Source organism: Lonchura striata, chromosome 3 (assembly GCF_050655825.1).
Source record: "Lonchura striata isolate lonStrDom1 chromosome 3, ASM5065582v1, whole genome shotgun sequence".
Classification (NCBI taxonomy): domain Eukaryota; kingdom Metazoa; phylum Chordata; class Aves; order Passeriformes; family Estrildidae; genus Lonchura; species Lonchura striata.
In genome coordinates, this window is record NC_140705.1 from 114557154 (window position 1) to 114583744 (window position 26591).

At 44.4% G+C, this 26591-nt stretch overlaps 1 protein-coding gene across 19 annotated transcripts in view; it reads right to left on the bottom strand.

The window, feature by feature from the left end:
• The window catches only part of SHLD1 (shieldin complex subunit 1), a 62717-nt gene that overhangs the window by 33402 nt on the left and 2724 nt on the right, over nucleotides 1-26591 (bottom strand). Inside the window, exons 2-7 of one of the 19 annotated variants that reach the window (XM_085577264.1) lie at nucleotides 25311-25499; nucleotides 21178-21286; nucleotides 3762-8872; nucleotides 2998-3116; nucleotides 1842-1930; nucleotides 1020-1186 (exon numbers count right to left, since the gene is read on the bottom strand). In XM_085577264.1, the coding sequence (XP_085433390.1) occupies nucleotides 1020-1179 (160 nt within the window). In that variant the 5' untranslated portion in view covers nucleotides 1180-1186; nucleotides 1842-1930; nucleotides 2998-3116; ... (1 more) ...; nucleotides 21178-21286; nucleotides 25311-25499. Of the gene's footprint in view, nucleotides 1-1019; nucleotides 3117-3761; nucleotides 8887-18284; nucleotides 18989-21177; nucleotides 25500-26591 lie in introns of those variants that run through there. The other 18 variants (XM_085577263.1, XM_085577262.1, XM_085577265.1 and 15 more) reach the window with 18 other exon arrangements.

Below are 26591 nucleotides of genomic sequence, written 5' to 3' on the forward strand. Positions count from 1 at the left end.
CTTGCTCTCTGCTGTTGGCAGATTCCATTACAGTTCTGGATGTCCCACACCTAGAGCTGAAGGCAACTGCACAGGAAATCAGTCAACATCAGCTGAGTGAGATCAGTTGGTAGATTCCACTTACCTGTCTGGCACAAAAACAGTGACATTCCCACTGAAAGAAACTCACCTGTTGAATGTCAAGCTAATTTCTTGGAAGCAAGCCACAGAAAAGCACTTTAGAGTAAGAAGAGGAGCCAAACCCTACTTTTACACTACTTAAGATTCTAAATCAACAAGAAATGTTGTCAGTAATGTTCTGCCTACTCAGGTGTCTTGACAAATCCTCTCCACACATTATTTGTTGGCTAGAACTTATTTCCCCCCCAGTACTAAATATAATCACTAGAACCCTCATTCCAGCCAGCATGAATATATGGCAAGAAGTGCCACTGAGCCAGCACATTTTGATCTCACATTTCTTGCCAGCTGTCCCTTATCTTCTCAGATAAACAATTTATACCATTACTTCTAATCATCTGGAGTAGTGGCTGACCCAAAACGATATCACCACACTAATGTCATTAGCACAAGCAAAGACTCTGTTATTATTACTATTATTGTTATTATTATTATTAAAATAATGGCGTAATGAGGCCTGAGCTCATGATGAGCTCATGATGAGCACATGAAAAACAAAGGGAAAAGTTTAAAAATTCTTCCTACTGACTATGCTAATTTGTGACAGTGTTTACTCCTGATGTCTTAGGGACATATTAGTTGTCCTTATGAGAACACATTAAACACGAAGAGTATTACAGAACATTAGCAGCTGACAGCATCCTCTGAGCTCTTCTCCTGTGTCCCATCAACCCACAGTTCCCACTGTATGTGTCCAGCTGGAGCAGACTGCAGTTCTGGTAAAACTGGGGTTTATGACAGGCAGTATCAGACTGCAGTGACTCAGCCAAGCAACACACTGCCTACACAGATGAAGCACTGGCTAAAGAAAGAGCATGTGGAGAAGCAGAAGCTGTTACCTGTGGGTGGGGAGGGAAAAACATCCCCAGAAGGATAAAGCTCCTGGCTGTTTTCAGAGCTGTGTGGAGGCAGAAAGGGCTCTGCTAGGTCACAAACAGAGGGGAGGTCCAATATGCTGCTCTCTGAGGTGAGACTCGGTGACGTCTCCTTTTCTTCCATGGTCCCACTGCAGACAGAAATGAGACTCAGCTGGGTTTTTGGCGCATGAAAATCTAAGAAGAAGTCAGAACAAATAATCTGGAATTTTTGTACTGCTTTATGAGATGACAGGACCTGCTTTAGTATAATCCTACTTCAATTAAGAAAATAAAAACTAATTTAGAGGTGTAAAGAACGAACAACAGCAAGCCCCATAGATAACAGCCTTCAGCCTTAAGAAGGATAACTAGGAGATCACAATAAATCTGGCTTTCCTAGAGGCTTCCCAGAAGTACAGCCTCAGGCCCCAACACTAGGAAGCCATGGAGCATATTCCCTTCAGGGTGCCCTCTGTGTGCCATTTAAAAGGAAACACTTTCTACAGGGTCCCTTGCTGCTACAAGTCTCAGGTTAAACCATCCCTCCTGGCTTATGTTCACTAGCAGAAAGAAAAAGCATTTTAAAACTTGGTAGCCTCAATCTCACAGGGATGGCAAAGACTTCCTGGCAGGAGATGCCAGAGGAGCTGTGTTAAATAATTGGTGCTCAGCACTTTGGAAAGCTTTGGTTGAAGCATCCCCTCATCCCAACACCTTTTTATCAAAAAGCTTCCTCAACCAGTTCACCACCACAGAGGGAAAGAACACACAGCAAGACAGGGCTGGTGCCACCCTGCTCCACACCAAGGGTTACAGTGAATGGGCAGCTCCTTTGGAGAGGATAGGTCTGAAGCGTTCCAGTCCAGCAGCTCCAAGCACAGTCACACGAGTGTCTGGGGCAGAAGAGAAGTGAAATGAGTAAAACTTGGTGGAGTAAGAGTGACAAGACAGAGGATCCAGATCTGGTGGTCAAGCAATGGCCTGTGGCCCTGCAGGCTCATGTTTATCTTCTTTTCTATAAAATGAAGACCACAAATTCTTGTTTTGGGGGTATAATCAGTAAGGAATGCAAGAGCCACAGTGGGCAAGGAAATCCTCAGAATGCATTAGTACTGAAAAAGAAATATCTCCAAGGCAGATTTAAAAAAAATAACATAATTCCTTACTCAGCTTCTGTGCTGAGTAAACTTTTACCTAAGATACACCTCTGACCTTTGCAAAATGCTGGCCAACTCACTGAGGAGGAGAGGGGAGATGATGGCTGTGATACCAGAGACAAGCAGCTGCCTTGCCTTGGAGGGAAAAGGTCTGTGCACTCACAGAAAGATTCCAGGAAAAAAGGCAGTGGAAGGTTAAAAACAAAACAAAGTGCACAACCAACTTCCCCCAACAGAAGGAAACTTCTCATCTATTGCTCTTCATGCACCAAAATATAAATAATCTGTGCATAAGGAACACAGAAAAGGAAAAACTTTCCTCAAATATTGTGTTTATGATGTGTGCTACTTTAAAGTAGAATAGTATTTAGAGAACTAAACTACCTATACCCTCCACTGGTCTGGAAAAACCCCAAAAATACACACCACAAGTCAAATGAATTCTATCCCTCCAAGGGCAAATGGCAAATTACAGCAACAGGAGCTGTTGCTGTGATACCACAGCAGCTTAAGGCTGTCACTGATGGGAGCAGCAGCAGCCTTGGATGTCTCTGCCAGCTGCATGTGCCACTCCCCCTCCTTGTTTTGCCACAACACGACTAACACCATGTGCAACTAGGTTTTGATCAGACTCAGATAAAACAAAACAGTATTAAAAAATAATAGTTTTCCTCTGGAATAGCTCCCTTTAGTCCTACCCCCAAAGCTGATGGTGAGACACAACTCATAGTGTTTGTGAGAAAAGGCTCAGCCCTGGGCCTTCAGACAAATGAAGGAGCTTCACTATTTCCTCTGTGCCATACCTGGTAAGAGAGAGCACTGATGTGCAAACAGTCCCTCTGGACAAAGTCCAGGAGCAAACAGTCTGTTGCTGCTTCAGGATTCCCTTATTCTTCCTTCATGGATTGTCAGCCCCAGACTGCTGGAATGAAACAAACAGGTCAGTCAGATGCTTTGGGCCAGCTGATCTGGCAGATGGACAGGGTGACCTTTCAAAGTGCATATGTTAGCCAGTCATCACATATGCCACTGTTTGCTGGGTCTGGTACAGAGGAAGAGTTTCTTCTAGGAATCAGAAAGAGCACATCTAGTTATGCCCTTGAACCTCTTGACAGCAGTGGCTGGTACTTCCTAGAAGTAAAGGCAAGATTTACTTTACAAGAAGCTGCCAGATGGGCTGTTTGTTCAAAACCCATCAAGCAGAGAAGTAATAGCTGGCAGCCTTCCCTCCCTCTTGTGGAGAGTTGGTATTTCGTCAACAGGTTTATCTAGCGGTATCTTGGCGTCAACAGCCGGTTTTGTCAAACCTCAACCAGGAAATGTGCTTTAAGAGGGCCACAAAACCCACCCTGTAGAGTACAACACAGGCTCACAAAACGCAAATCCCGTTTCCTTGGCCATTACCTCAATTATTTTCAGTGAACAACCAGGGGAGGCACACTTTCAGGCAGAAAGCGGATGTTTTTCCGGGCCACCCTCACCGGATGTGTCCCAAAGGCCTGTCCTGCACAGGCTGGCATTGCTGCAGAATGTGGTGGATACAAGATATGTGATGCACCGGCCTTACCAGCTGCCCTGCTCAGCAGGCGAGAGCGTTCTCTTCCTCCCGGCCTCGTTTCTTTCCCCTTTCCTTCAGGCAGCAATCACGCGTTATTTCAGACACCGCTCCCCTGGCAGGGCAGCACAACACGAGTGACACAGGGCGGTGCGAGCCCGGAGAACCCCGCCACCTTCCGAGGGGAAAAGCAGCCCCAGGGCAGCGGAGCTCGGGGAGGAGGCAGCGGAAACACGGGGAGTCAAAAGCGCGGCAGGGCTGCCCGGGCCGGCCGCACCGGCACAGCCGCGCCTCGGTCCCCCCGCTGCTGCCGGGCCAGCGAGGGCGCTCCCGCCCGGGGCCGCCCAAGGGCGAGAGGAAGCGGGCAGCAGCCTCACGGCCGCGGCAGGCGGGAGCGGCGGGGCTGGGCGAGGGGAAGCGGGCAGCAGCCTCACGGCTGCGGCAGGCGGGACCGGCGGGGCTGGGCGAGGGGAAGCGGGCAGCAGCCTCACGGCCGGCGGCAGGCGGGACCGGCGGGGCTGGGCGAGGGGAAGCGGGCAGCAGCCTCACGGCTGCGGCAGGCGGGACCGGCGGGGCTGGGCGAGGGGAAGCGGGCAGCAGCCTCACGGCTGCGGCAGGCGGGACCGGCGGGGCTGGGCGAGGGGAAGCGGGCAGCAGCCTCACGGCTGCGGCAGGCGGGACCGGCGGGGCTGGGCGAGGGGAAGCGGCGCCGGAAGGGAGCCGGGAGCGGCACCGCCCCGCGGGCTGCGTGTGCGAAGGGCGGGCGGATGTCCAAACGTGCCCGGCCGGGTTCTCCTCGCACGCTTCTGGCTCGGGTTTCTCTCCCTGGGTTTCTCTCTCTGGGTTCGGAGAGGTCTCGGCGGGGTAGGCAGCGGCGCTATCCCGTGCCTGGCACAGCGGATGCTGTCTCGGGCTGCTCAGCGCTTGGCCGCTGTACACTGCCCTGCAAAGGTGCGGCCTGGCCAGGCTCTGAGCAGGGATGAGCAGGGTGCAGACATCATAGCGCGGGCTGAGAAAGAACCAACACAATTCCCACGCGGGACATAAGCTGCCAGCTGTCCTCCCAGGGCCTGCGGAGCTGATGGAGGCGATGCGCACCGAGGACGTCCATGTGCTCCCACCAGGAGTTTCAGCAGGCGCGGGATACAAACCACGCTGTTTGGGGTATCCCATCGCTTCGGCACCCGGCGCGATCGGTGCGTGCTGCCACACGCACAAGAGGCGTGGCGACAAGGACATTTACCGGGGACCGACGCTGACATGCTGAGTGTCTTCAGCAGGGCTGCAGGGATGTCGCGGACAAGCGCTGGGTGCTGCTCCGGCCCGCAGAACGTAGCGCAGCGCCAGACGTGCCAGGGCGGAGGTCAAGGTGCCCTGGCACCGTCTGGGCCCAGTCGGGAGGAAGGCTGCCGGGGAGAACTGCTGCCAGAGGAGAGCTGCCTGGGCTCTTTGGCACACGAGCTGCCAGAGAGACTGGGAAACAGCTGGGAGTTTTTTCCAACAGGCTTTGAACTTCAGAGTTACTGAAGGCAAGCTGATGTGCTTAGGAGGAAGTCAATAAAAAGGAGGGAAATCAATGTGAAGTCCCGTGGCTGTCAAAAGAGTTTTGTTTTTCTTGCAGGCTTGAGCTGGGAAAGGTCTCCCCAGGGAGAGCCTTTGGATCTGTGTTTCAGGCACAGCAATGACTCTGCCTCCGCCCTTAGTGTCTCCTGAACAGTTCTGGGCATTTGGGCTCACTGCACAAGTGGAGATGAAAACCTAGCGACACTTTGAACTGTGGCTCGCCCTGGGCCCTGCTCTAGTGCTAGGTTACCTCTTGCCAGTTATATCTGTCCCCAGAATATGACTGGCAAGGAGCTACCCATCCCCAGGAGCTACCCATCCCTCTGTAACCCAGAAGGCAGCACCCCAGCCCTTCATTTCCTTACAGGGATTGGAGCTGGAGCTGAGCTGTGGAATTCAAAACATCAGCAGGTCTGCTTTATGTAGCTCTGGGAGCACATGCAATATTACAGCATCCAGAAAGCAGCCATCTCTGTGATTTCAGCCCACTGGATCATGCCAGGTCTCTGCTGCTAGAAAAGCTCTGGCAGTGGGAAGCACCACTGGCTCCTGGAAAAGCAAGGAGCTCCAGCGAACAGAACTGCCAAGGAAGCTGTAGTACTTATTAACAAACACACACAGCTCACCAGTTTGTATTTGTCATACTGGGTGGGCAGCCAAATCTTTGAACTTCGTTTCCCTCCTCTCCCTCACCAGAGTGAGTTCCTGCAGTGCTGGCACCTTCACCGTTGTAATCTTTATTCCTTATGAACTGTGTTATCAGCAAAAAGATTAAGTTTGCCTGTAGTATTTAGGGCAAGTCTCTAAGTGTGTACTACGCTCCCCTTTATCAGTGTCTTGTTGTTAGCACATGATAAAACTGTACCAGCATCATGTCTGAAGCTGGTTAAAACAGAAGGTACGTGAGAGCCAGGAAACTCAGAATTAAACCCCACACTTGACATTTACCAAAGATCAGATTACTGAGAGTCAACTGAGGGAAAGGAAATGCATTTTCTGACTGTTGCAGCTTTGTCACAGTGAGATTTTTCAGTGCTGACAGTCTCAGGGCCAGATGGTACAAGCTGTACAGTTCCATATCATTGAAGATAATGTGTACCTGCCAACTAACCATCTTAAATACTTAATACATAACATGAAGAAAAATAGTTTGTCTTCACAAACAGCAGAACTTTCACGTTTATGTATTTTGGGTTCTTTCCCACTGTCACACCACAGGGGAGCCTGCCTACTTCCTTCTTTCTTATGCAAGAGCTTGAAGTTAATTTAGTACGTCAAAGCCGAGTAACGGTGGAGTGAATAGAAGCTAATGCAGGACGTGGGCTGAAGGGATGCTAAGGAGACATGGAAAAGATAGATTCTTACACGCTTGAATTTACAAAGATTGTTCTGATGATTAACAGAAATTATTAAACCAAAGTTTGTAGTCTATACTTCAGAGTTTTGGATTCACTCCTTACCATGAACTAGTCCTTTGTTCTCAGAACTAAAAGCAAGAAAAAATACCACTATATTTAAATGTAGTAATTGCATGAATTTTCCTTCTCAGCTGAAGACACTGTTACTAAAACAAATGGAATATCAGGCTCCATCTCAGTTTCCATTCTGAAACTTTCCCCAAGCACTGCAGACAGTGTTTTAGTGGCCTTTGCTCTGGAAAATCCTCTTGTGGTTACCCCAGGAATGAGTGTTTATAGGCTTCAGGCCAGTGTCAGTGAGAAACAGCTCTTCAAACCCACAAGATGAGAAACAGCAATTGGCAACTCATCTCCACTCCCTCCAAACCAGTGAGGCTTGCTGACAACACTGCAAGCAGCAAAAAGCAGAGGAAGGCTGTAGGAAAAGCTCTTGTTCACCGGTCCACTATCCCATAAAATGTAAGACACCTGGCATTCTCAAGTCACTTTTTGCATGATCATCATCCCTTCACCTAGAGCCATGTCCTTTGTGTGCACACCACAGTACAGCATTGCAACTGTAGTGCAGCTCAGCTGCAGAGGCAAAACACATTAAAAGCTGTATTATCCATCCTTATTCCTACCAAGGCCAGACCAGGGTTAGCATACTTGTGGGACTATACTTGCTTAACTGGAGAAAAAAAAAGAGGTTGGTTACCCTAAAACTTACTGATTTCTCCATCTGTGTTACTGGATCAGATGAAGAGTATTATAGTTCCTCCAAATTTGCCAAAGCTTTCAGGCCACATAAAAAGACATTGTGTGTTTCATGTTTTGCCACATCAAAGGCAATCACTCAAAGCAGCAAACTTCCCTCTGAAGGGTCAGTTCCACTTAAACTGAAGTACCCCTCCTGGTCATGGCTATCTTCAAGCAGTGGTAACTGCAGGGCTAATGCCTTTCACAGTTTGCACTGAGCTATCACTGAGCTATAACTAATTGTTGACTCAGGTTCCTGGTCAACTCTAGGGTTAACATGTAAGCTATTTTACCTGTCTTTCTCATTTATAAGCTAATCTACCTATCTTTCTCACCCACAGTCAAGCAGGTATCTCCCAGATTCCTCCAAATTCATAAGCTCTATTCTGATAACTTCACGACAGGGGAAGTTTATGAGCAGCAAGCAGTCATCTACATTACAAAAAATGGGTCAGGCAGACAATCAAAAACATTCTTCGCCTTCTCTTCCCTGGCCATAAGTAATGCTTTTTGTTTCCTCCTTCAGTAACAAGGGGTTTAAGCCTTTTTCATGCTGCAGTCAACACCGAGGTACAGGAAGTTTCAAAAACCAAATGTTATTTTCTGCTGTACCACATGCCAGTAAATTGACTTCTGTTTTTTCCCCTTTTTTTATGAACCCCTTATTGTGGCTGTGACCTGCTTTTTCTGGTATCTGACTTTTTAAGGTGTCACTTATAAACTAAACATGAAATCATGCTGGCCAGTTTATGTATTAATACTATGCCTTAGAATTTTGTGATTCCAGGAGAAAATGGTTTTCTCTTCAAAAATTAGTTTCCTGTGGCAAAGATTTGACAATGTGAATGTTGGGGATCTTTCAGTACAAGCAGGAGCAGGAATTATTTTTCTTACAGTTCTGTACCAAATCCCACCTCTCTTCTTTGAGATCCCCTGCTAGAATTGGTGCAGAAGCATGCCTTCCAGTGCTCTGAGTGATAATACCTCCCCTCTTTCTTGGGTTACCTCCTTAGCATCTGCTGCTGCTTGAACACACTTTGAATGACAGCCTTTTAGGAGCTAATGGTATTATTCTTGTTCTGTACAAGATTTTAACACTGTGGATGCTGATGTAAGGCTCTGGGGGGCCTCATTTCCTCTCTTCTGCATCACAATTGACTAAAATAAAACAAAAGCATTATGTGACTCGGGAGTAGGCATGAAGCACACTGTAACTTATCTCTCATGATGCACCTAAGCTGGACCTTCGTCCCTCTATACACACATAAATACCCGCCAGGGGTATGTCATGTTCTTGTGCTGTTGAGCCTTCAGGGAATTTCCAACAGATCCTTCCAGTTTCACTTGAAGTAAACAGTCACAGGAGAACTGTCAGTCTGGCTTCTTGCTTGGATCTTCCAGCTCCTGATATGGTATAGAGGTACAACAAGAAGTGTCAATTGCAGTAATTATGCACTTGTCTCCACTGGAAAACCTCCTGTGTTTAGGAGCTGAGCTCACTTCCTTAGCTTTCTACAAGCTAGGGTGTCTCCCCTGTCCAGTAGCAGCTTTTGTTACCAGCAGCACAGTGGCTGGTGAGCTCTGACCTCATTACCTAACAATCTGTTCGACTGGATCCAAGAGTTCAAAAGTAACCTGAGATAAGAACAGCCACATTGACCCTGTTTTTCCTAGAAGCCAGATCAAAGTAAAGAGTCAGGTCTGTCATCTGAAGGGCTCGTGGGTGATGATGAATAGTGAAACTGAAGGGCAGAGATTGTAGAGTGCCCAGGGATATCGCCCTCTGCTCTGAGGACACTGTCTGCTCCCTCAGCAGCTGTATTGATTCAGGGAACTTCTGAGTAGTTTTTGCAGTTGTGAGCACATAATTTTACTTCAACTGAGTTTCCACTCATAGGACATAGACTAGACAATGGCTTTGGTGTTAATTTTGACCACCAATTCTAGGAGAGCTCTGGCAAGCACATTTCTCTCTCTCTCAGGATTTTTCATAGAGGAGCACAGAAAAAAGAGAAAACAATTTCTATTTCTGCTCCTTGTTTTTCCATGTGGAATGTGTTTGGAGAATTGTTTACCTGGGTGATTGCTTGATTGGATTCTGGTGAGGCTTGTTTGAGCCTGATGGCCAATCAGATCCACCTGTATTTGGACTTTCTAGAACAGGGTCACGAGTTGTGAGTTAGATATGGTAGTTAGAACAAGTAGTATGTAGTTTTAGTATCTCCTTTAAATAGTATATTAATGAATTATAGCATAGTTATAATAAAGAAATCATTCAGCCTTCTGAACTGGAGTCGGACATCATCATTTCTTCCCACCGGGTTCACCTGCATTTACAATAGAGAGCATCTTTATAACTTAAAAGAAAGCTCCATTCTGATGCCATTCAGCATTTCTTGATTTCAGATGACAGTCTTATTACCTGCCCCATATAGTGTGGTGGGGTACATTGGGGCTTTTGGGTATTTTCCTGTAATTTCTGGATAAAGTCTGTCTCTCTGTGAGGTTTGTTCAAGGTGTGTCGACCTCTAATCCCCACCTTCTGTGTGAGTCACAGATAAAGGACTAAAGCCCACCAAAAGTCAGGCTTGTTTCAGTGTTCCTACATGGGAGAGACACAGCTGAGCTGTAGCTCTCTGCAGAGACACACTGCTGATGAAAAGTGGCAAGAATATGCTCAGAGAGATCTTGGCTTCCAGCTATTCTCCAGAAATCCACCTGGGCAGGGCAGAGCAGAGCTGGGCAGGGCAGGGCATGGCATGGCAAGACAGGGCTTTTTCCTGAGTTGTGAAATGCTCACAAAGTTCTGCTGGTTTCTCTGGAGGGCCTGGCAGTAATACCAGAACAAAGAGAAGTTTCCCTTTACTGCTTGGGGCTATCAGCAGCGTGAGAATGGGTTTGGGCTTTCCTTCTCTGAGCTGTCAGCAGAGTAGAAGCACAATGGAAATTGTCCCCCGGGCTGGAGATCAAGAAGGGGGCAAAGCTAAACTTGGCAGAGTAAGGTTCTAATGCATAACTGAGCTTCCCCTCACCCTGGTCAGCCTTCAGCTGGATTTTGAGTACCCACATGAGTTGCCCTCATCCAGTGTCACCAACACTGAGAACATGCTGTGGTGCAATAAATCTATGTGAGCACCTCAGAAGGAACAGCAAACAGCAAAATTCTGGCCTCTTCACAGCTCCAAAAGCCCCCACTACTACTGGAAGGTTTAAACCAACAATGTTTTTTGTTTAAAGAGATTGTAGGATTGTTGCTGGCTTTAGGCTGTTGTTGCTGGTGTCCTTCTGGCTGAATTTTTCCGTGACCTCCCACAGCTATGGAGAGTCCATCCTTTAGGAGCAGGAAGAGCCATGCAGCTTCCAGGGCTGGCACTGCTGCAGCTCAGCCTGCTTCTCCATTCCAGCGCTCACACAGCTCAGGAGAAGGAAAACGGGAGCCTTGGGCTTGCACTGAGGCAGGAGAACCCCACAAGAGCTCTGCCCTGCTGGAGCATGGTTCCATACACTGTTCCTGAGTCAGCTGAAGTCAGCCTTGAATTCCTTGGATGAAAGCATCAGACTAAGACTGCCTTAAGCCCTGAAGGGAGCAGAAACAGAAGAGACCCTGCCTCTGGCCTAAGGGTTATTTACTGCCTAAAGGCAAAGACACTTCACAGACAGAGGGCTGTTCTTAGTCTCCAGTGTAAGCTCCTTAACTGCTCTTCTGGAGTGCTCTCTCCCTAATCTTTTATTTTTAGATTAGCTATTTTTAAGAGACTCCCTACTGCCTACTTAGAGGTTTTTGATGCTCACATTTTCCAGTACTGAATGCTGTTTTATTTGCAGTTACATCACACCAATTATTTATCTACTGGCTGGATCACAGAATTTGACCTTGGCAGGCATGGGAACAGAGACCTCTAATTAAAAAACCCAAGTTACTAAAAGAAAAAAAAAAAAAATCAAAGCTGCAATGACTCAGTCACTGGTTCACAGTGACTGATTCTCAGGGTGGAGACCTCTTTTCTAAGGGTGATGCAATCTGCAAGTCCTGACCTCTCAGCACTTTTAAAACCAGGGTGTAATAAATAGAATTTGGCAATGTATTTCAGGGCTGTTACACTGATGGATATTCCTCTTGTATTTTCAATTGTGACCTCAAACTTTCACCTTTTCCCCCTAAAAAGCAGGGGAGGGGGGAGCAGAGAGAACCCTGATTCCCTTATTAAAAAAAATTATCTGAATTTGCTGATGGACATCTACCAGCTGCAGTGACCTACTGGACAAGCATCCTCAGTTCCCAGTGCCAGCATGACAAAAGCCACTTACATGACTTTTCCTCCTGTCACCACTGCCATTCCCATTGCTCCCAGCTCAGGTGGATGGCCCTACAAGATCTTGCAAGGAGCTCCCGTCTCCTCACAGCCCTGCCTCTGCATGGACACCTCTCATGCAACCTGGTCAAGCTCATGCAGCAAAGACTTGGATGAAGCATAGCTGACTGTAGTGGGAGGCTCTTAAGCCTGGGGAATTTCTGTACCCCTTTATACAAAAAAAAAAAAAGAAAGATCAGTGTGCCTAGGTATGGATACCACTGTGGTTTTAGTAAGGGATCACCTGACTGGGAATGAAGAAGTTTGTCACCCTTTTTGCCCCAGGAGGGCATCTCAAGTACTCTGTAATGCAAGTTTGTGTTTTGCTGAAGGTTTCTGTGAGCTGTCACCAAGTCCCTGACCCCAAGACAGCAACAGACCCAATGTTTGTCAACCTGTTACCACTTTTTTTCTTCTTTTTAAAACCCCAATTATGGAGGAAAAAAGTATCAGCACACATGAACATAGCTTGAAATCCGAGGAGCCTGAGATGCCTGTGTCTCTGATCAGGCCTTCAAAATCAAGGGATGGCAGGTCCAGGACCTGTCAAATCACAACTCCTCTCCAAGAAGAAATAGAGGTTTGGGGGTATTTGTGTGTAGAGGTATCAGAAACAGCTGAGAAGTAGGATACATCTGTCTGCTACTCAGCTACCAGAGCAAAAGAAATCCCTGTGTGCCCATGTAATAATCTCTTGGCTTGTTATGAGCCCACAAAACCCTTTCAGGCTGTTACTACCAATTTTTCCTCCTTATGGAGACAGCTGTGCTTGGATCCCAAGTGCTCAGATTCAGTCAAATCTGCTTTTGGGTAGAGAAAGAAGCAGCCTGCTGCCTATTCTGCACCACAGCCCTGTCTGGAAGTTACACAGAGATCAAACCACACTTTCAGTCACCGTGGCTTTGCACTGCAAGGCTTTCAGATCCAAAGCCAGAAGATGGAAATCAAATATTTCCAAGTCACATGATGACTGAGCTGATAAGAAGTATTGAATTTCTGGAATGCAGGCATTTTGGAGGAAAATGTATCACTTTTCAGTGGCTATTAGAGTAGATGAACTTCTCTATACAAGTCATACATATTCAACCTGACAAAGGTAAGCTTAGCAGCTTCTGGCTAGTCATCTGTAGGAAAAACAGTACACAAGGAGGGCTTCTGATGCATCAATAATTAATCTCTGTTAAAAAAACCCTATTCCCCAACTTCACCAAAGAGAAAACTGAAAAGGTGAAAGGGCTTGATTACACCCCAGAAGCTCCAGCTGGTGCTATTGCTCTGACCCAGGTTACTCAGGGTCCAGCATCACAGAGCAGATGCTGCCCATAGCAATTTTTGCTGCAGCTCTCTCAATTCAGGAGCACATTCCAAACAGCAGCATCAGTACAGACAAGTGAGCCAAGACATTTGTAGTGTATTTTTGAAGAACAGTGAGGAGCTAACCAGTAGCTGCACTTGACCTCCAAATCACTGCCAAAGCTTGTATGTAAACAGCATAGAGGGTTTTTTTCTTTTTAATGCTAAAAGCAAGGCCTGAACCAGTTTCTATACAGTATCTATTTTTACTTTCATACCATTGTTGCCTTTTGCTAGACATCATGCTCCTTCCTCCCTCCCTTCCTTTCTCCCCTTCCCTTCCTCTCCAGTGTCACAAGGTTGTTTAGAAAGCAAGTCAGACCCTCACCCTGCTGCATCAACAGTTTTACCTGCTATGGCAAAACTGTCAGACAAACTGTGCCTATCTGTATATTAGAAGTACCAAACAAATATTTTTACTTCCATTTGACCTTTTAAATCAGAAATTAAAGCAATGGTATATTTAATATTTCAGTGGGATCTGTTACTGGATCTAATCTGCTGCTCTCTCACCATCGGGGGAACATGGAATTATTAAATAGGAAGTTCCCTAAGTAGATTGGAATGAAATCTTGTCTTTTTCAAGTACAGCATGTTCCATGTTACAGAAATTAAAACAGCTATGTGATCCTTGTGAGACCATTGTTGGCAATAGATGCGTCCTCCCTTCCTGCATTCTCCTCCTTTGGGTTTATACGGGAAGAATTCCACATTCCCTCATAAACATCATGACTACTGATGCTTCCCTCACCCTCATAAACTCAGCACTGGTATTTGCTTAGCAATTCCCTGGCACTACTACCAGTTTCCATAGCAAAGGATGCTAATGAGACTGTAATCACAAACTCAAGGAACTGCTGAGGACTGAAAGTCAACCAAACCACACATGAAGCAGGATAAAAATGCAAAGTATCCTTGGAATACTCCTACTGGGAACTCCCTAAGAGATAGTGGGAAAATATTCCCTTTAGAAATCCTGTCCTGAGCAGAGCATCCAAAGCCTATGAGACACTGAGCTAAAAATTCCAGAATAGATCTGATGTCCAAAACTGAACCATCACAAGTAGCACAGGGAACAGATCACAGCCAAATCTGCCCCTTCTGCCCTAAAATGGCTCGAGATGAAACAGCACAGACAAGGCTAAAGAAGGGCAAGCTGCTCCTGCAGGCTGGCAGTGATGTCTGCTCCAGAGGCCACTTAGGCAGCTGCCCTGTGCCAACAAGTGAGCAAAAGATGGACTTCTGCAGTCCAAAATCGGCTGCCAGCAACCCTCTTGCACTGAAGGCTGTCCACTGATACCCCTAGCAGCCCAAATTTGCCCTTCTCACCTGAGCTACAGTCAGAGGGACAGAAATTCACCATGCAAAGATTGCTCCTTGTTCCTGTTGTCTGCCACTATCTCTGAGCAGGAAAAGCATTACCTCATCCAGGATAAGCATGGATACTGATTCATTAATTTGACACTTTTTAGTGCTAATGGTGCCCCTAAATCATGTCAAGTGCAGTGGATTTTTACATTAGGACTAATAATAATAACCCATCCAATTGCCAATATGCAGGATTAATCTGAATTTTCCCCTTGAAAACATTTTTTGTGTTGTGTAAGCCTTTAAAATTACAGATCAGTTTCAATTTGCACAAACCAAGGACTAGAATACAACTGCCATCTTATAACACATGCAGCCTCTGTAGTGCTCCAATTTCTTCCTCAAAGGCCTAGTATGCTTTAAACTAAATTATTCTACTTCCCCTGCTCCCCACCACCCCACAAAATAATTGAGATTTTGTTTACGTGTTCTCTTGCTCATTTAACTTTTAGGCTGTACGTGCTGTTTTCTTTCAATATTTCTCAAGACAGTAATTCTTACTTCCCTGCCAAGAAATAACTGATCACTGATTCATCACAACGAATGCCAGAGACTAGCAATCTGACACATTATCTATTTTTAAAAAATGCATTTAAATACATTTTTGGGACAAAAATTATGTCCAGAATAGTTTTTAAATACTGTGCTACATGCCTCTAGGGATGGCATTCCATTTCTGGAGGTAATACAGCTTCTCAGTTACTGCAGCCTTGAGCAGCTATAAAACTTAATGTCACTCCTCTGAACAAACTTAAAGCAAGTATGCATGTATTCTGGGCAGACTTAGGTAAGATATGGACCAGGAGCATATGGGTTTTAATCAACACTTGGGCTTTCACACTGATTTTTAACTAGCACAGAAAGTCAGGGTCACTAGCCACAAGGTTTTTCTGCTCTTTCCTCCCCCTGCCCCCCATGACAACATTAGAAGTGGGAAAATGTCTGTCTGCTTGTATCTTTAGTGGAGCCCCTGCTGCAAGGAGCATTTTCCCACCACAGAACTGTCCCTGCAGCTGTCCTTTGTCTGGAGAAAGGCCAGAGGGGTCACTTGTTGGTGGAGCATCATGACAGCTGCTCAGGAGCCAGCAGGTCACCTGCAGCCATTTGGGTTTTCCTTCCTCCCACTGCATGGTCAGACCTGCAGTTACAAACCCACAGGCTCTGCCCCAAATCATCCCACAGCAAATGCCAACAGGGAGATTGCCATCCCATGAGTATTTGGCTGGAAGGGACCTTTGGAAGTCACATCCCATCCTCCTGGATGATTGCCAATGCTAAATCAGGTTTGCTGTGGCTTTGTCCAGCAGAAACTTGAACCTCCTTGAAGGATGGAGCTTCTCCCAATCCCTCTGGTGATCTGCCCCAAGGCTGCACATTTTCCCCATGATGAAGATTTTCCCAACATCCCAAGATCCAGTTTGTGATCTTTGCCTCTTATTACACCATCTCCCACCACCAAGGAGAGTGTCATCTTTTCAGATGCCATTCAAGAGACTGGTGGCTACTGTTACATTTACCTCCTGGTCATGCCAGTACTTGGTTGCTAGCACTAGAGATGTGACACTCTTCACAAAGCAGTCACCAAGAGGATCCTTCTGGAGGGTTGTGAGCACTGGGCACCTCCCAGCTGATGTTGCCAGTATTTGCAAACAAGCCAGGTAACATCCACGCCAGTGGGTGTGTTATATAATCATGTGTCTTGAGTCAGAGTGCCAAGGGCAAGATTCTCTGCCAGGAATCCCTAAGCAGCTGCTCCTTCAGTCCCCCTGCATCCCTCATGGAGGAGAGGGATAGGAGATTGTGTTGCCTTGTGATCAGAGGTTCATCAAGCACCACCATGTAACCAAGAAATACAAAAGACATAGAAAAAGACAAGAAGAATCGCTGAAGGATGTTTTTTTCCAAGACAAGGCTCAGCCATATCCATAGAAATCTTGTGCAAGGACATACCAAAGAAGATTGCTGTGGAGCTAAGTCCAAACAAGTATCACATTCCAGTGTTCAGCAAGTGCCCATGTGGGCATAATCACCACCACTCAGTGCTGTCCAATTTTAGTGACAGAGCTCAATTCCAATACATTCTACACTCAGTACAGAGGGGGAAAAGGAACCTCAACAATATTTAAAATAAGAATACAATAGGTCACTGAAGCAGAGCAACCTAGCTTCCCTACAAGACAGCACCTAAGTCCTTTGGGCTCTTCTTTGAAAGGCCCTTACTTAGGACAAAAATCACAGCAGCAGGAAGCTGAAAGCTACACATGAATGCTGATCAGTTCCTAAGGCCAGCTGTACCTGGCTCTCCCTTCTCTTGTACATACAAACTGCCTCCCCAACCCAAATAGGTGCTGGAGGCAGGGCCACAGTTCATGAATCCTTTCCAGCCCTGATGTTCCTTAAATGCCTTATTTAGTTGCTCCTGCAGAGAAAGGGAAAAATAGCTATTTGCTGTGTTTTTGACAAAAAGAGATTTTAATAGGATTCAGAAAGGTTTAATCATATTCCCCAGGCAGGATTGGGCTGGATTTTATGGAGAAGTCAGATCCCAAGGGTGTGTAATTCCTGCCTCACAGAAAGCAGTTGTCTCAGGCTTCCAGCAAAGCATTACATTGCAATTTGCAGAGGGTGAATTTTATGGGGTTTTAGTTAAGTGACCTAGAAAAAGCTGTGAGGCTCCACTTATCTCTGGATACCTAAACAAGGATGTGATGCTCAGCTGCTAGATAAGAGTTTGCTTCAGTGATTCATTGATTTGCAGTGACTTAAACAGAGCTGTTTGCTTTGTGAGTCAACATTTCACAATATTTGGGTGCAGGACCTGACTCCCAACCACCCTGACGAAGTTGTTTATGGATAGGAAGAGATTCTTACAAGACTGGAATTGACTTGATACACTAATTTTAAAATGGTATCTTTCTGTGACCTTCTAACTGCAATAATCCTAATTGCACTTAGCCAGCTGAGAGGATGATGTCACAATGCTGACAAATGGGCAAAGGATGGGATGGTTTGACTGCACTACTGTGATCTTGGTAAATTAATTTCATGGCCTTGTGCCTTGTATTCCTGCTTGTTAAATTGGAGGAAATTAAAACCTCATTGCTTCCCCAATGTGCTTATGCTGCCTCTTCAGATGATAACTTTTCAAGACATGACAATGCAAAGCAAAGCACAACCCATGAAGAATACTAAAGCAATAATCAATACCATGCATTTTTTTACATCAGTTTGCAAAAGTGATTTGTTGGTTGTAAATTGCTGTGGGCTCATGACAAGAATTGCAGAGAACTCTGGTTTTCAGAAATAAGAGGAAAACTGCTTTTATAGGAAGAACTTACAGATGGTCAGTAAGCAAAATAATCTTACTGCCCACAGAAATAAAGCGATTAAATAAAATTCTGAAGTGCTTTATTTACAGTAATGGGAAAAGAAATCAAAGTGAGTTATTAATCTGAGACATGTAGGATTAAAATAAATTTGGGAAGATAAAAGGAAGAAACACAGAGATAGTTACAGTTCAGTTAAAACAGCAGAGCTCGTTTTACCCATCACATGCCCTGAGCAAAGTTCAGCAATAAACCAGGGGCTTGGTTTGAGAAAGAAGGACATTTTCCTTTTCTAATTCAGGTGTGTTCATAAAAAAGGAATTATGTTTGCCCTGGGAATTACTTATTTCTGGTGTGCTAACTCAATTCTTTTAGGTTGCCAGTTGAAGTGCTGTGGATCACATGGGAAGACTAGTGAAAAGGATGTGAAAAGATCCATAACTGATTGATGTCAGCTTCCTCCCAATTTCCACTCCAGCAACACTTTAAACTAGGTCAGAGCATTAATTTATTTTTGTATGAAATCTCTCCTCAGCCCATCCAGACTCCCATTGGCTAGTTAATTAAAATCAGCACCATTATTTGGCTGCTACTTTGCAGCAAGAAGAAGAAAAAGCTAGTAATTATCCACTTGGGGAATGAATTAATTAGGTTACTATGTGTTAATGCTCAGCAGCTCTCTTGTAGCTAGAAGCCAGAGTCCTTTCTGTCCTGCCTGGGTTTCTGGAAGGTAACTGGGTCACAGGAACATGTGCCTTGGCTTCAGCCTTTGCTGTACTTCCTCTTGACAAATCTTTGTTGAAGATAATCTCCTTAAAATAGAGGCTGTTTCTTCCTGCCTTCTTGTCAGAAACCGACTCCCTGAGCACCTTACAAGGACCTTGGAAAAGTTTGACTTCATGCTGGCAATGAGCTGGGCTTTCCATTCTGGAGCAGCCTCCAGAAAGCCAGGCAGGGCTCCTCATGAGGTTTTGCTGGTCACCCACTGCAGGCTCCTGCACAGCTGTGCCCCAGATGCCTATTGCTCACAGGTATCATCCCATCGAGGTAACACCCATCACACCTTGCCTGTGTGCAGTGGGAAACTTCTGTGCAGCAACATTTAGGCAAGCATCTGATTCCTGTTTTGGGATAGGTCTGTGCCACTCAACGGGCAAAAAAGTGATGATGCTCACTAATTCTTTAAAAGAAAATCCAATGTCAATAAAATGTCACTTATATCCTGACTGTTGATTTCTACTATGGAAATGCAATTTCATGCTTTGGATGTATGAGGAAGAGCTGAAGAGATAATTGCCAAGGTAGTAAAATCAGAGAGACCATGGCAAGCAGATAGGTTGAACTAGGGTTAAAAGGAAAGAAATTCTCCCCTAGCTGGCCACCAGAAGAATTTCCCTGCAACAGAAGGAACTTGTCTGTGTTGTACCAGAAAACTCCTGGTGTTTGAAGCCATGCATTTTGTGCTGACAATACAGGTTTTACAATGACAATACAGTTTTTTTGTACAATACAGGTTTTAGTCCTAAAGCCAAGTACCATTTTCTCAGTTATTCACATTACATCAGCAGTATCCATACAGATATGCCATTGTGCAGCACCTCTGAGACTGAGTACCACAAACCTGCAAGCAAATCCTATAATTCTGTCTTTGCAAAACCATTCCCACTGATAACTGAATCCCTAATGCCAACATTCTTTCTTTCTTTCTCCTCTGTAGGGAATATTGTTGGCAGCTTTTTTCAAGCCAGCCTTCACACCCCATGGTTCCTTTGCTATCTCTATCCAAGATACTGACGTTGTTAGAAGTTCCAAATATGGTGCAGTATTTTGTCTGGGAAAATAATAGAATCATGCCTATTCTTTGCAATCTGAGTATGATTAAAGACAAATGAGGCTCCTTCCAAACCCTCAGCTCTCATAAACTCTTCATCTGTCTTCCAATTTTAAGATTTTGTCAATCTGTATCTACCTCTAGTTTATCTGTAGTTTGTGCAAGATGCAATCACATCATGAGATAAAGAAGACACAATGATTACATACTTAGAAGGAAAAAGCACAGTTGTAAAACACTGATTTATCCTAGAATTTGTTCTCTTAACACAACAGTTGAAAGGTAATGTCTGATGTAAACAATGATAATTACTACCTCTTGCCTTTTGAATTCTGGCAATTGCAGTGAAGAGGCTTTTTACTGCTTGTAAAATAATGCCTAGTAGTTTAGTGCTTATAAAGTAGCTGTGCACACTGAGATATAAAGCAGCCAAACATCATAAAATAGAGGTAAGATCTCAAATCTTCTGAATTTGAAAAGTTACACACTTATATTGGCCCTGTAGGCTTTGCTGACCTGTGATGAGGACTGGTTCCTTTCCTTCCCTCATGCCAGTCTCTACAATGTTCCCAACCCTTGCCCTCCTTTAAAGAGGCATTCAGTGGAGAAGTCACTACATCATTGATGGATTCAGATGCTGGATCAGGACTTTAGCAAATCAAAAAATCACTTATTGAGTTGGGGACAGCTGAGTGGAGTGTAGGGGGCTTATGGACATGCTTTCCAGCTAATAATTTATTCCCATGGATAATCCTCCATCGTGCAAACAGTCCCACTGAACACAGGGATTACAGTTAAGGGCAGCAGGATGAAACCCTGAGGTAAGATGCACAGTAAACAAAGTATGATATTAAAGCTATTAATTAATGTGTACTAATAGGCAGCTAATGAAGTCAGGATGGCCATGAGTCATGAAGCTTCACTGCTTCCTGAGCTTATCAGAAAACTGTTCTCAGTGCAAAGCCAGAGTGCCATTTTTAAATATAGCTACTGTCCATAAGCTGAGGCTGGGACCTATCTGTGACTGGGCAACTAGAGGTGACAATGTCACCCAGGGTGTAAAGTTTCAACAGGAGCTCAGTGCTTTCTGTTCAAGTCACTCTGCCTGCTGTCCTCTCAGCTAGTGATAATTTTGCTTTATGCTTTTAACATGCTTGGTTTCTTTTGCCCAGTACCCTGAGAAAAATCAAGGTTTACTTATCTAGGCAGTGTGTTTATATTTTCCAATACATTCTGAATCCATACACTGGTTTTGGACTATATTAACAAAGGAACAAGGCCATGGGAAAATACGTCACGAGGCTCCCCCATGTCATTTGCAAGCCAGATTCCCAGCACCTGAAGTGATGCAGGATCTTCCGTCTATCTTTATTCCTATTTTCATTCTACTGTATTACAATATCTGTTTTATTATGCCACTTGTTCTTGTAGTTTTCTTATTGAAATCTGGAAAATCCATGTACCATCTTGTCCACTTACCGTCCCAGGGTAGGATCTTGGTCATGTAGGACAGAAGGTGCACCGGCAGGACAGGAGAGGCAGAGCTCACGTGCCACTTCTGAAGGAAAGCCCGCTGCACAAAATCAGCCTTTAAAACACACAAGTGGGAAAGAGATGCTGACAAAAACTTTTCTACTCCAGAATCCGCACTATTTCATTTTAAAAACATTTTGTGAAAGGTGCTGCAACTCAGTTGATAAATACAAAACCATCTCTGAGTGGTGAAGGCATTTTGTGCAAGTGCATCAGTTGGAAAAACAAGGTATCTTTGTTTTATCTCTGCAGTAGTTTGAAAAATACTTTCCTTGTTGGAACAAAAAGGATTTTCTGAATACTTATTTTTGTAGAAACATCTGTTGTGTGGGAAGTTATTTGACAAAAAAACATACCTCTTTATTTATATTAGAAAGTTCTAGAAGTCTGAAGCATGATGCAAAACAAAGCAAAGAGAAATAAACAGGAAATGAGTGACCGAGTAGTCACAACCTTTTAAGGTCAATTGCCCTTGCTTTGGATTTAAGTTGAACTCTTTCCCAATGGGGATTTTTTTTTTAATGGAATTTTCTCTCTCTTCTTTTGTCTTTTTTTTTTTTGTGACTCCTTTTCCTTTCCTGCTGTAATTGAATTATTCCCTTTGTTCCTCTAGAGGGTTTGAAAACACAAACTTTATTTCTACTTCACACTGGGTGTGACAATGCCTATGCACAAGTCACAAACTGTGCTTCAGAATATGTCAAACCCTGGTTCATTTACTGTCTTTCCACTCACTTTGATTTGATTCAGCCTGATCCTTGGTATGGTTCAGGATCCTTTGCAGAAGACCCATTGGATAAAGGAATTAGAAAGCTCACCTATGAGTTTGTTGAGGCGAGGCAGTCTCCTATCTCAGAATCATCCTGCTCCATTCAAAATCCTCCCTAATTCCATCCCTGGGATTTTGCAGGTACCTCATACACCCATTCCCTAGAAGAGTCCTCATTCCAGGCAGCATCTAAGAATCTCCACAGATTTTGACTGCATGCACACAGTCCTGAGATCTGCTGAAAAAGAGGTTTCTGCCCTTGGATTCTCAGTATTCATTAGCATGGAAGACCTTATTGCGGCCTTTCAATACTTGAAGGAGGCTTGTAAGAAACATGGAAAGGAGGGAGACCTTTTACCAGGGCCTGTAATAACAGGGCACAGGGTAATGGTTTTCAGCTGAAGGAGGGGAGGTTTAGATTGGACATCAAGAATTAGCGAAGCACTGGAACAAGCTGTCCAGAGAAGTTGTGGAAGCCACATCCCTGGAAGTGTTCAAGGCCAAACTGGATGGAGCTCAGAGAACCCTGATCTAGTGCAAGGTGCCCCTGCCCATGGCAGGATGAGATGGTCTTCTAAGGCCCTTTCCAACACAAACCATGCTATAATTCTGTGTTCTTTAAAGCTTCATTCCAACTCAAACCCTTCTGTGATTCTAGTTCCAGCAAACAAGGGTGAATGTTTAGTCTCCAAAAAAAGTCCTTTGAGTTTCTTGTTATCCTTTTACACAACTTATGTTCTGAGCTCACAGGATACTGGAACTCAGGTTTAATAATGTTAAAAACTGGTTCAGTTCTTGAGGGCTGTAACTATTTCTGGATCAATACTTTGAATGAAAACAGCAGAAATAATTACAGCTGCATCTTGTTCTAGAAGAGAGCAGGAAAACACCACAGGCATGCCATTAACACTGAGAATTTCTGTGCTCATTTTACTCCTCAATGCTACCCATTCATTTGTACTTTAGAAATGTGGAAGTTTTGTATAGTGCCTAACTGGTCATAGTTCAATACTATCAGAATTTAAAGGCAAATACCATTTCACCTTGAAAGTATGTGGGTGCAGTTTCTGGAGCAGCCTCTCTCTGTAACAGTCTAAGCCCAAGGCAATTGCTAACAAAATTGGTGAGTGCCTCAGATCACCTCCCTGCAAACCAGAGAAGCTTTTTTGGCAGCCCAGAGAACTGCAAGGTGCAACAAAAAGATACTTTCTGCCATCTCAAAACTGTGCCCCCTCTCCTGCCAGTGGCACCCCCAGGGAACTTGTGTTCTGTGCTGCTCTGGGTTTGGGGTGACCCATCAGCCTGGAACTGCAGCACTGCTCTTCCACACCAGGAGCCTTCCCCACAGACTCTTTTAATCATTATTTCACCCCACTCCTCAGTAGGGTCAGGTCCCTGGAGGAAGAGCTGCAATACAGCACAGAGGTTTTGCCCTTCTGCAGTGCTTCCAGCAAGAAGCAGTTTCCCTGGATTGTGAGCAGCAGCTGAGCTTTGCAGCTGCAATCTCACTGCAGAGCTGCCAGCAGCACCAGGACAGAGGCTCACACACTTCATTTAATCAGTCATTTATCTGTCTGGGGCCTGGCTGTGCTTTATCTGTGCTGCCCATGCACACAGGCTTGGGACCAGGCCAGTACTCCAAGTACACTTGGATGTGTTTTACTCCTGTGGCTGAGAGCAGCTGGGCAGGATTTTCAGTGCTTTTCTGTGGGGCTTTTTTTTCCACATAAAAGAGTGTTCACATCAACCAGCAGCCTGGCTTTGAGTTCTCACTACCTCACACCAGTTACAGCCTAGACTTTGCAGCTCTTATTTTGCTGCCTTTGGTCCTGGTACTCTTTTTTTTTGTGATACTATCCATTGAGCACTTCAATAGATTTTGCAGTGTTTCAAGAGTTTATCTATACCTGTCTGCAGTGAACCTGATAAACCAGTTTTTGCTGTCACACAGATGCTATGCATTGTTCAGCTGTACAATGTCTCCTTTATCACTGATCTTGGATTTTCATGGGAGTTGCTCTTAACTTTTAAAGCCTTGACTGAAAGGTAAATGGCAAACTTGTGAACAGCTTCACATGGTGAACTGTCAGACTCAGCAAAGGTTGCTGTTATCTTTAAAATTACATAAACCCATATCTATCCTCAGAAGTTTGAAAATGAGAGTTCTTTCTTCTTCCCAGCTAGGAGAATAAGAGTCAGAATTACTCAAAAAGTTTTCTTGGTTTGTATCTTATTAACCTTATTAACATTAAAAAAAATAATTTTTTTGATATTCCCAATGTTGTGGGCAGAACAGGGATGTTTTGTTCACAAGAGTTACTGGCTGAGCACAACAGAGAGAGCTAAGAGGACAGAGTAAGCATAAAGTAAGGGACATGTTCTCACATTTCCCCTCAGAAGTCCACTTTGAGGTGGCTCACTCTCTGTTTTAAACATCAATTGATCAATCTGCTTGAGCTGCTCTTTGTCACAACAAGCAGCTCCCTAAAAGCTAAGGACAGCTCAGCTCCTGCCTGCTGATGTCCCCACTTAAACCAAGACAGCTCCAATATTCATCCAGCCTGAATTTGAATTGTTTCAGCCCACTGACTCAGCACAGAGCTAACCTCATTAAAAAGCAACTAACCAATCAGCAACAAAACAAAACCCGAAGCAAACCCCCCCCACTTTCTGACAGAGAATTGTCCTAGAACAGTGTAAGGTTAGGCAAGGGCCAGAGAGAGTACAAAGGGCAGGTGGGAGTGCAGGAGGAGGTGTAGCAGAGCCAAAATGCTGCAGCCAGATGCTAGGCTGGCTTAAGGCAGGGACAACCTCAGCTTCTGCTCAGGCTGAGCTTTGCTCCCAAGAAAGAAACTGTCTCTGTGGTATGGCTGCATTTCCAGGAACAACAGCACAGGTGTTGCAGTAAGCATGGGAATTGATACTATCTAATAACCATAAAAAGGAAGATGATATTTCAGTCTAATTTTAAAGACTTTCATGTCAATAACTGAAATGTAAACCACATCTCTCTGTCATTAGAACTATGTGTGCTAGATGGAGGAGAAATGCAAGAGATGGAGGACAGGAAAAGCCAACATTTTCTCCTGATTAGATTAGTCCCATTTACTTTCTCCATATTGGCATTTTCAGTAGAGGCACACTTGAAGAAATGTTGAGTTTGGAAGTACAGACACCCAACAGACAAAAAGTAGCATATTTCAGGTCCTTTTGGCATTCACACAGGTCACTGAGAACATAATTTTCCTTCTCCCCTGCAAAACACTGGGCACCACCACACCACAAACCCCACATTGTAGCTACTCCTTACCTGCAGAATTCAAAGGAAGCACTTGCATCACTACTACTGTTGTCTGGCAGAGCATAAAGGTCAGCCTCACATTTCATTTAAAACACAAACATGACCTTTGGAATGGGATTTTAAATGACAGCAGATTCAAACCTTCCTGCTGTCATAGGAAGCTCTGTCTCTCCTTATCTGAAGGCATTCTTCTGTGTTCTTGAGATTAAAAAAGAAGAAATAAACAAAAGCATTATATGTGTCATATTCCATAACTGCTCTTCATTTTCTGACTATTTTCATTGTTTCTTACACAGTGAAATGGGTACTGCTGGGGAAACTAGCAGAGTACAACTGCAGAGTTAACAAGGTGGAGCTAGTACCACAAGACAGTTTTGTGCAAGAGCACAAGAGAACAGCTTGTAATTGGCATGTAAACAGAGCTAGGAGTTCACAGAAACCGCATAAACATTAGTATTTACAAATGAATGTAAATAGCTAGATTATTAAGTTATGAATATAACCTCAGTTTTATATTTATATGCAAAGAAACATGAGTGTAGAACTTATTCTACTTACATTAAAAGCTAAAAAGTTTCCCATTTGCAATTGACTTTGGCCAGTTTAAATGTGGTGCTGTAACTGTGTGGTCACTTGATTCCTTCAAGTGTTTCACATGCAAACCACCACCACCAAAACCAAGCAAACAAAAAAGCCCCAAAATCAAACAAACAAAAAAAAAAAAATCACAAAACCAAACTCCCTCAAATTATATATGTTTCCTTTCAGAAATTATAAAGTAGCTCAGATCAAGAAGAATATCATGCTGGAACCCCCAAAACTAAATCACAGCATGTCTCATTTCAAATAAAAATTTAATGCCTGCAATATTCCATTGGCACTTGGGGTTTTCTGGAGTTTGTTTTTTTTTTTTTTTTAACTTTTTAATATTGCCAAATTATACAGAATTATTAACAGTGTTTGAAACTGACTGAATTTTTGACAGAGGAAAGTCAAGCTCCTCTTTCTGTTATAAATTTGATTTTTTTTAATAGTTGCCATAAGAGAGTTTCATTTAATATTTATGATACTTTGTACTTGTTACTTTGCTACTTTATATTTAATGATGCTCTCACAGCTCACTTTGCAAAGCTCTAGAGACTAATTCTCACTGAAGAATGTCTCAACTTTCCCTTCCACATAAAAATTGGGACTGGGAGGATGAGAGGGAGAGTAGAGAAGAATCAAAATTGGGGGGAAAACCCCATAAATCAATGTCCCAGTCATAGAATGGTTTTGGCCATGAGCCCT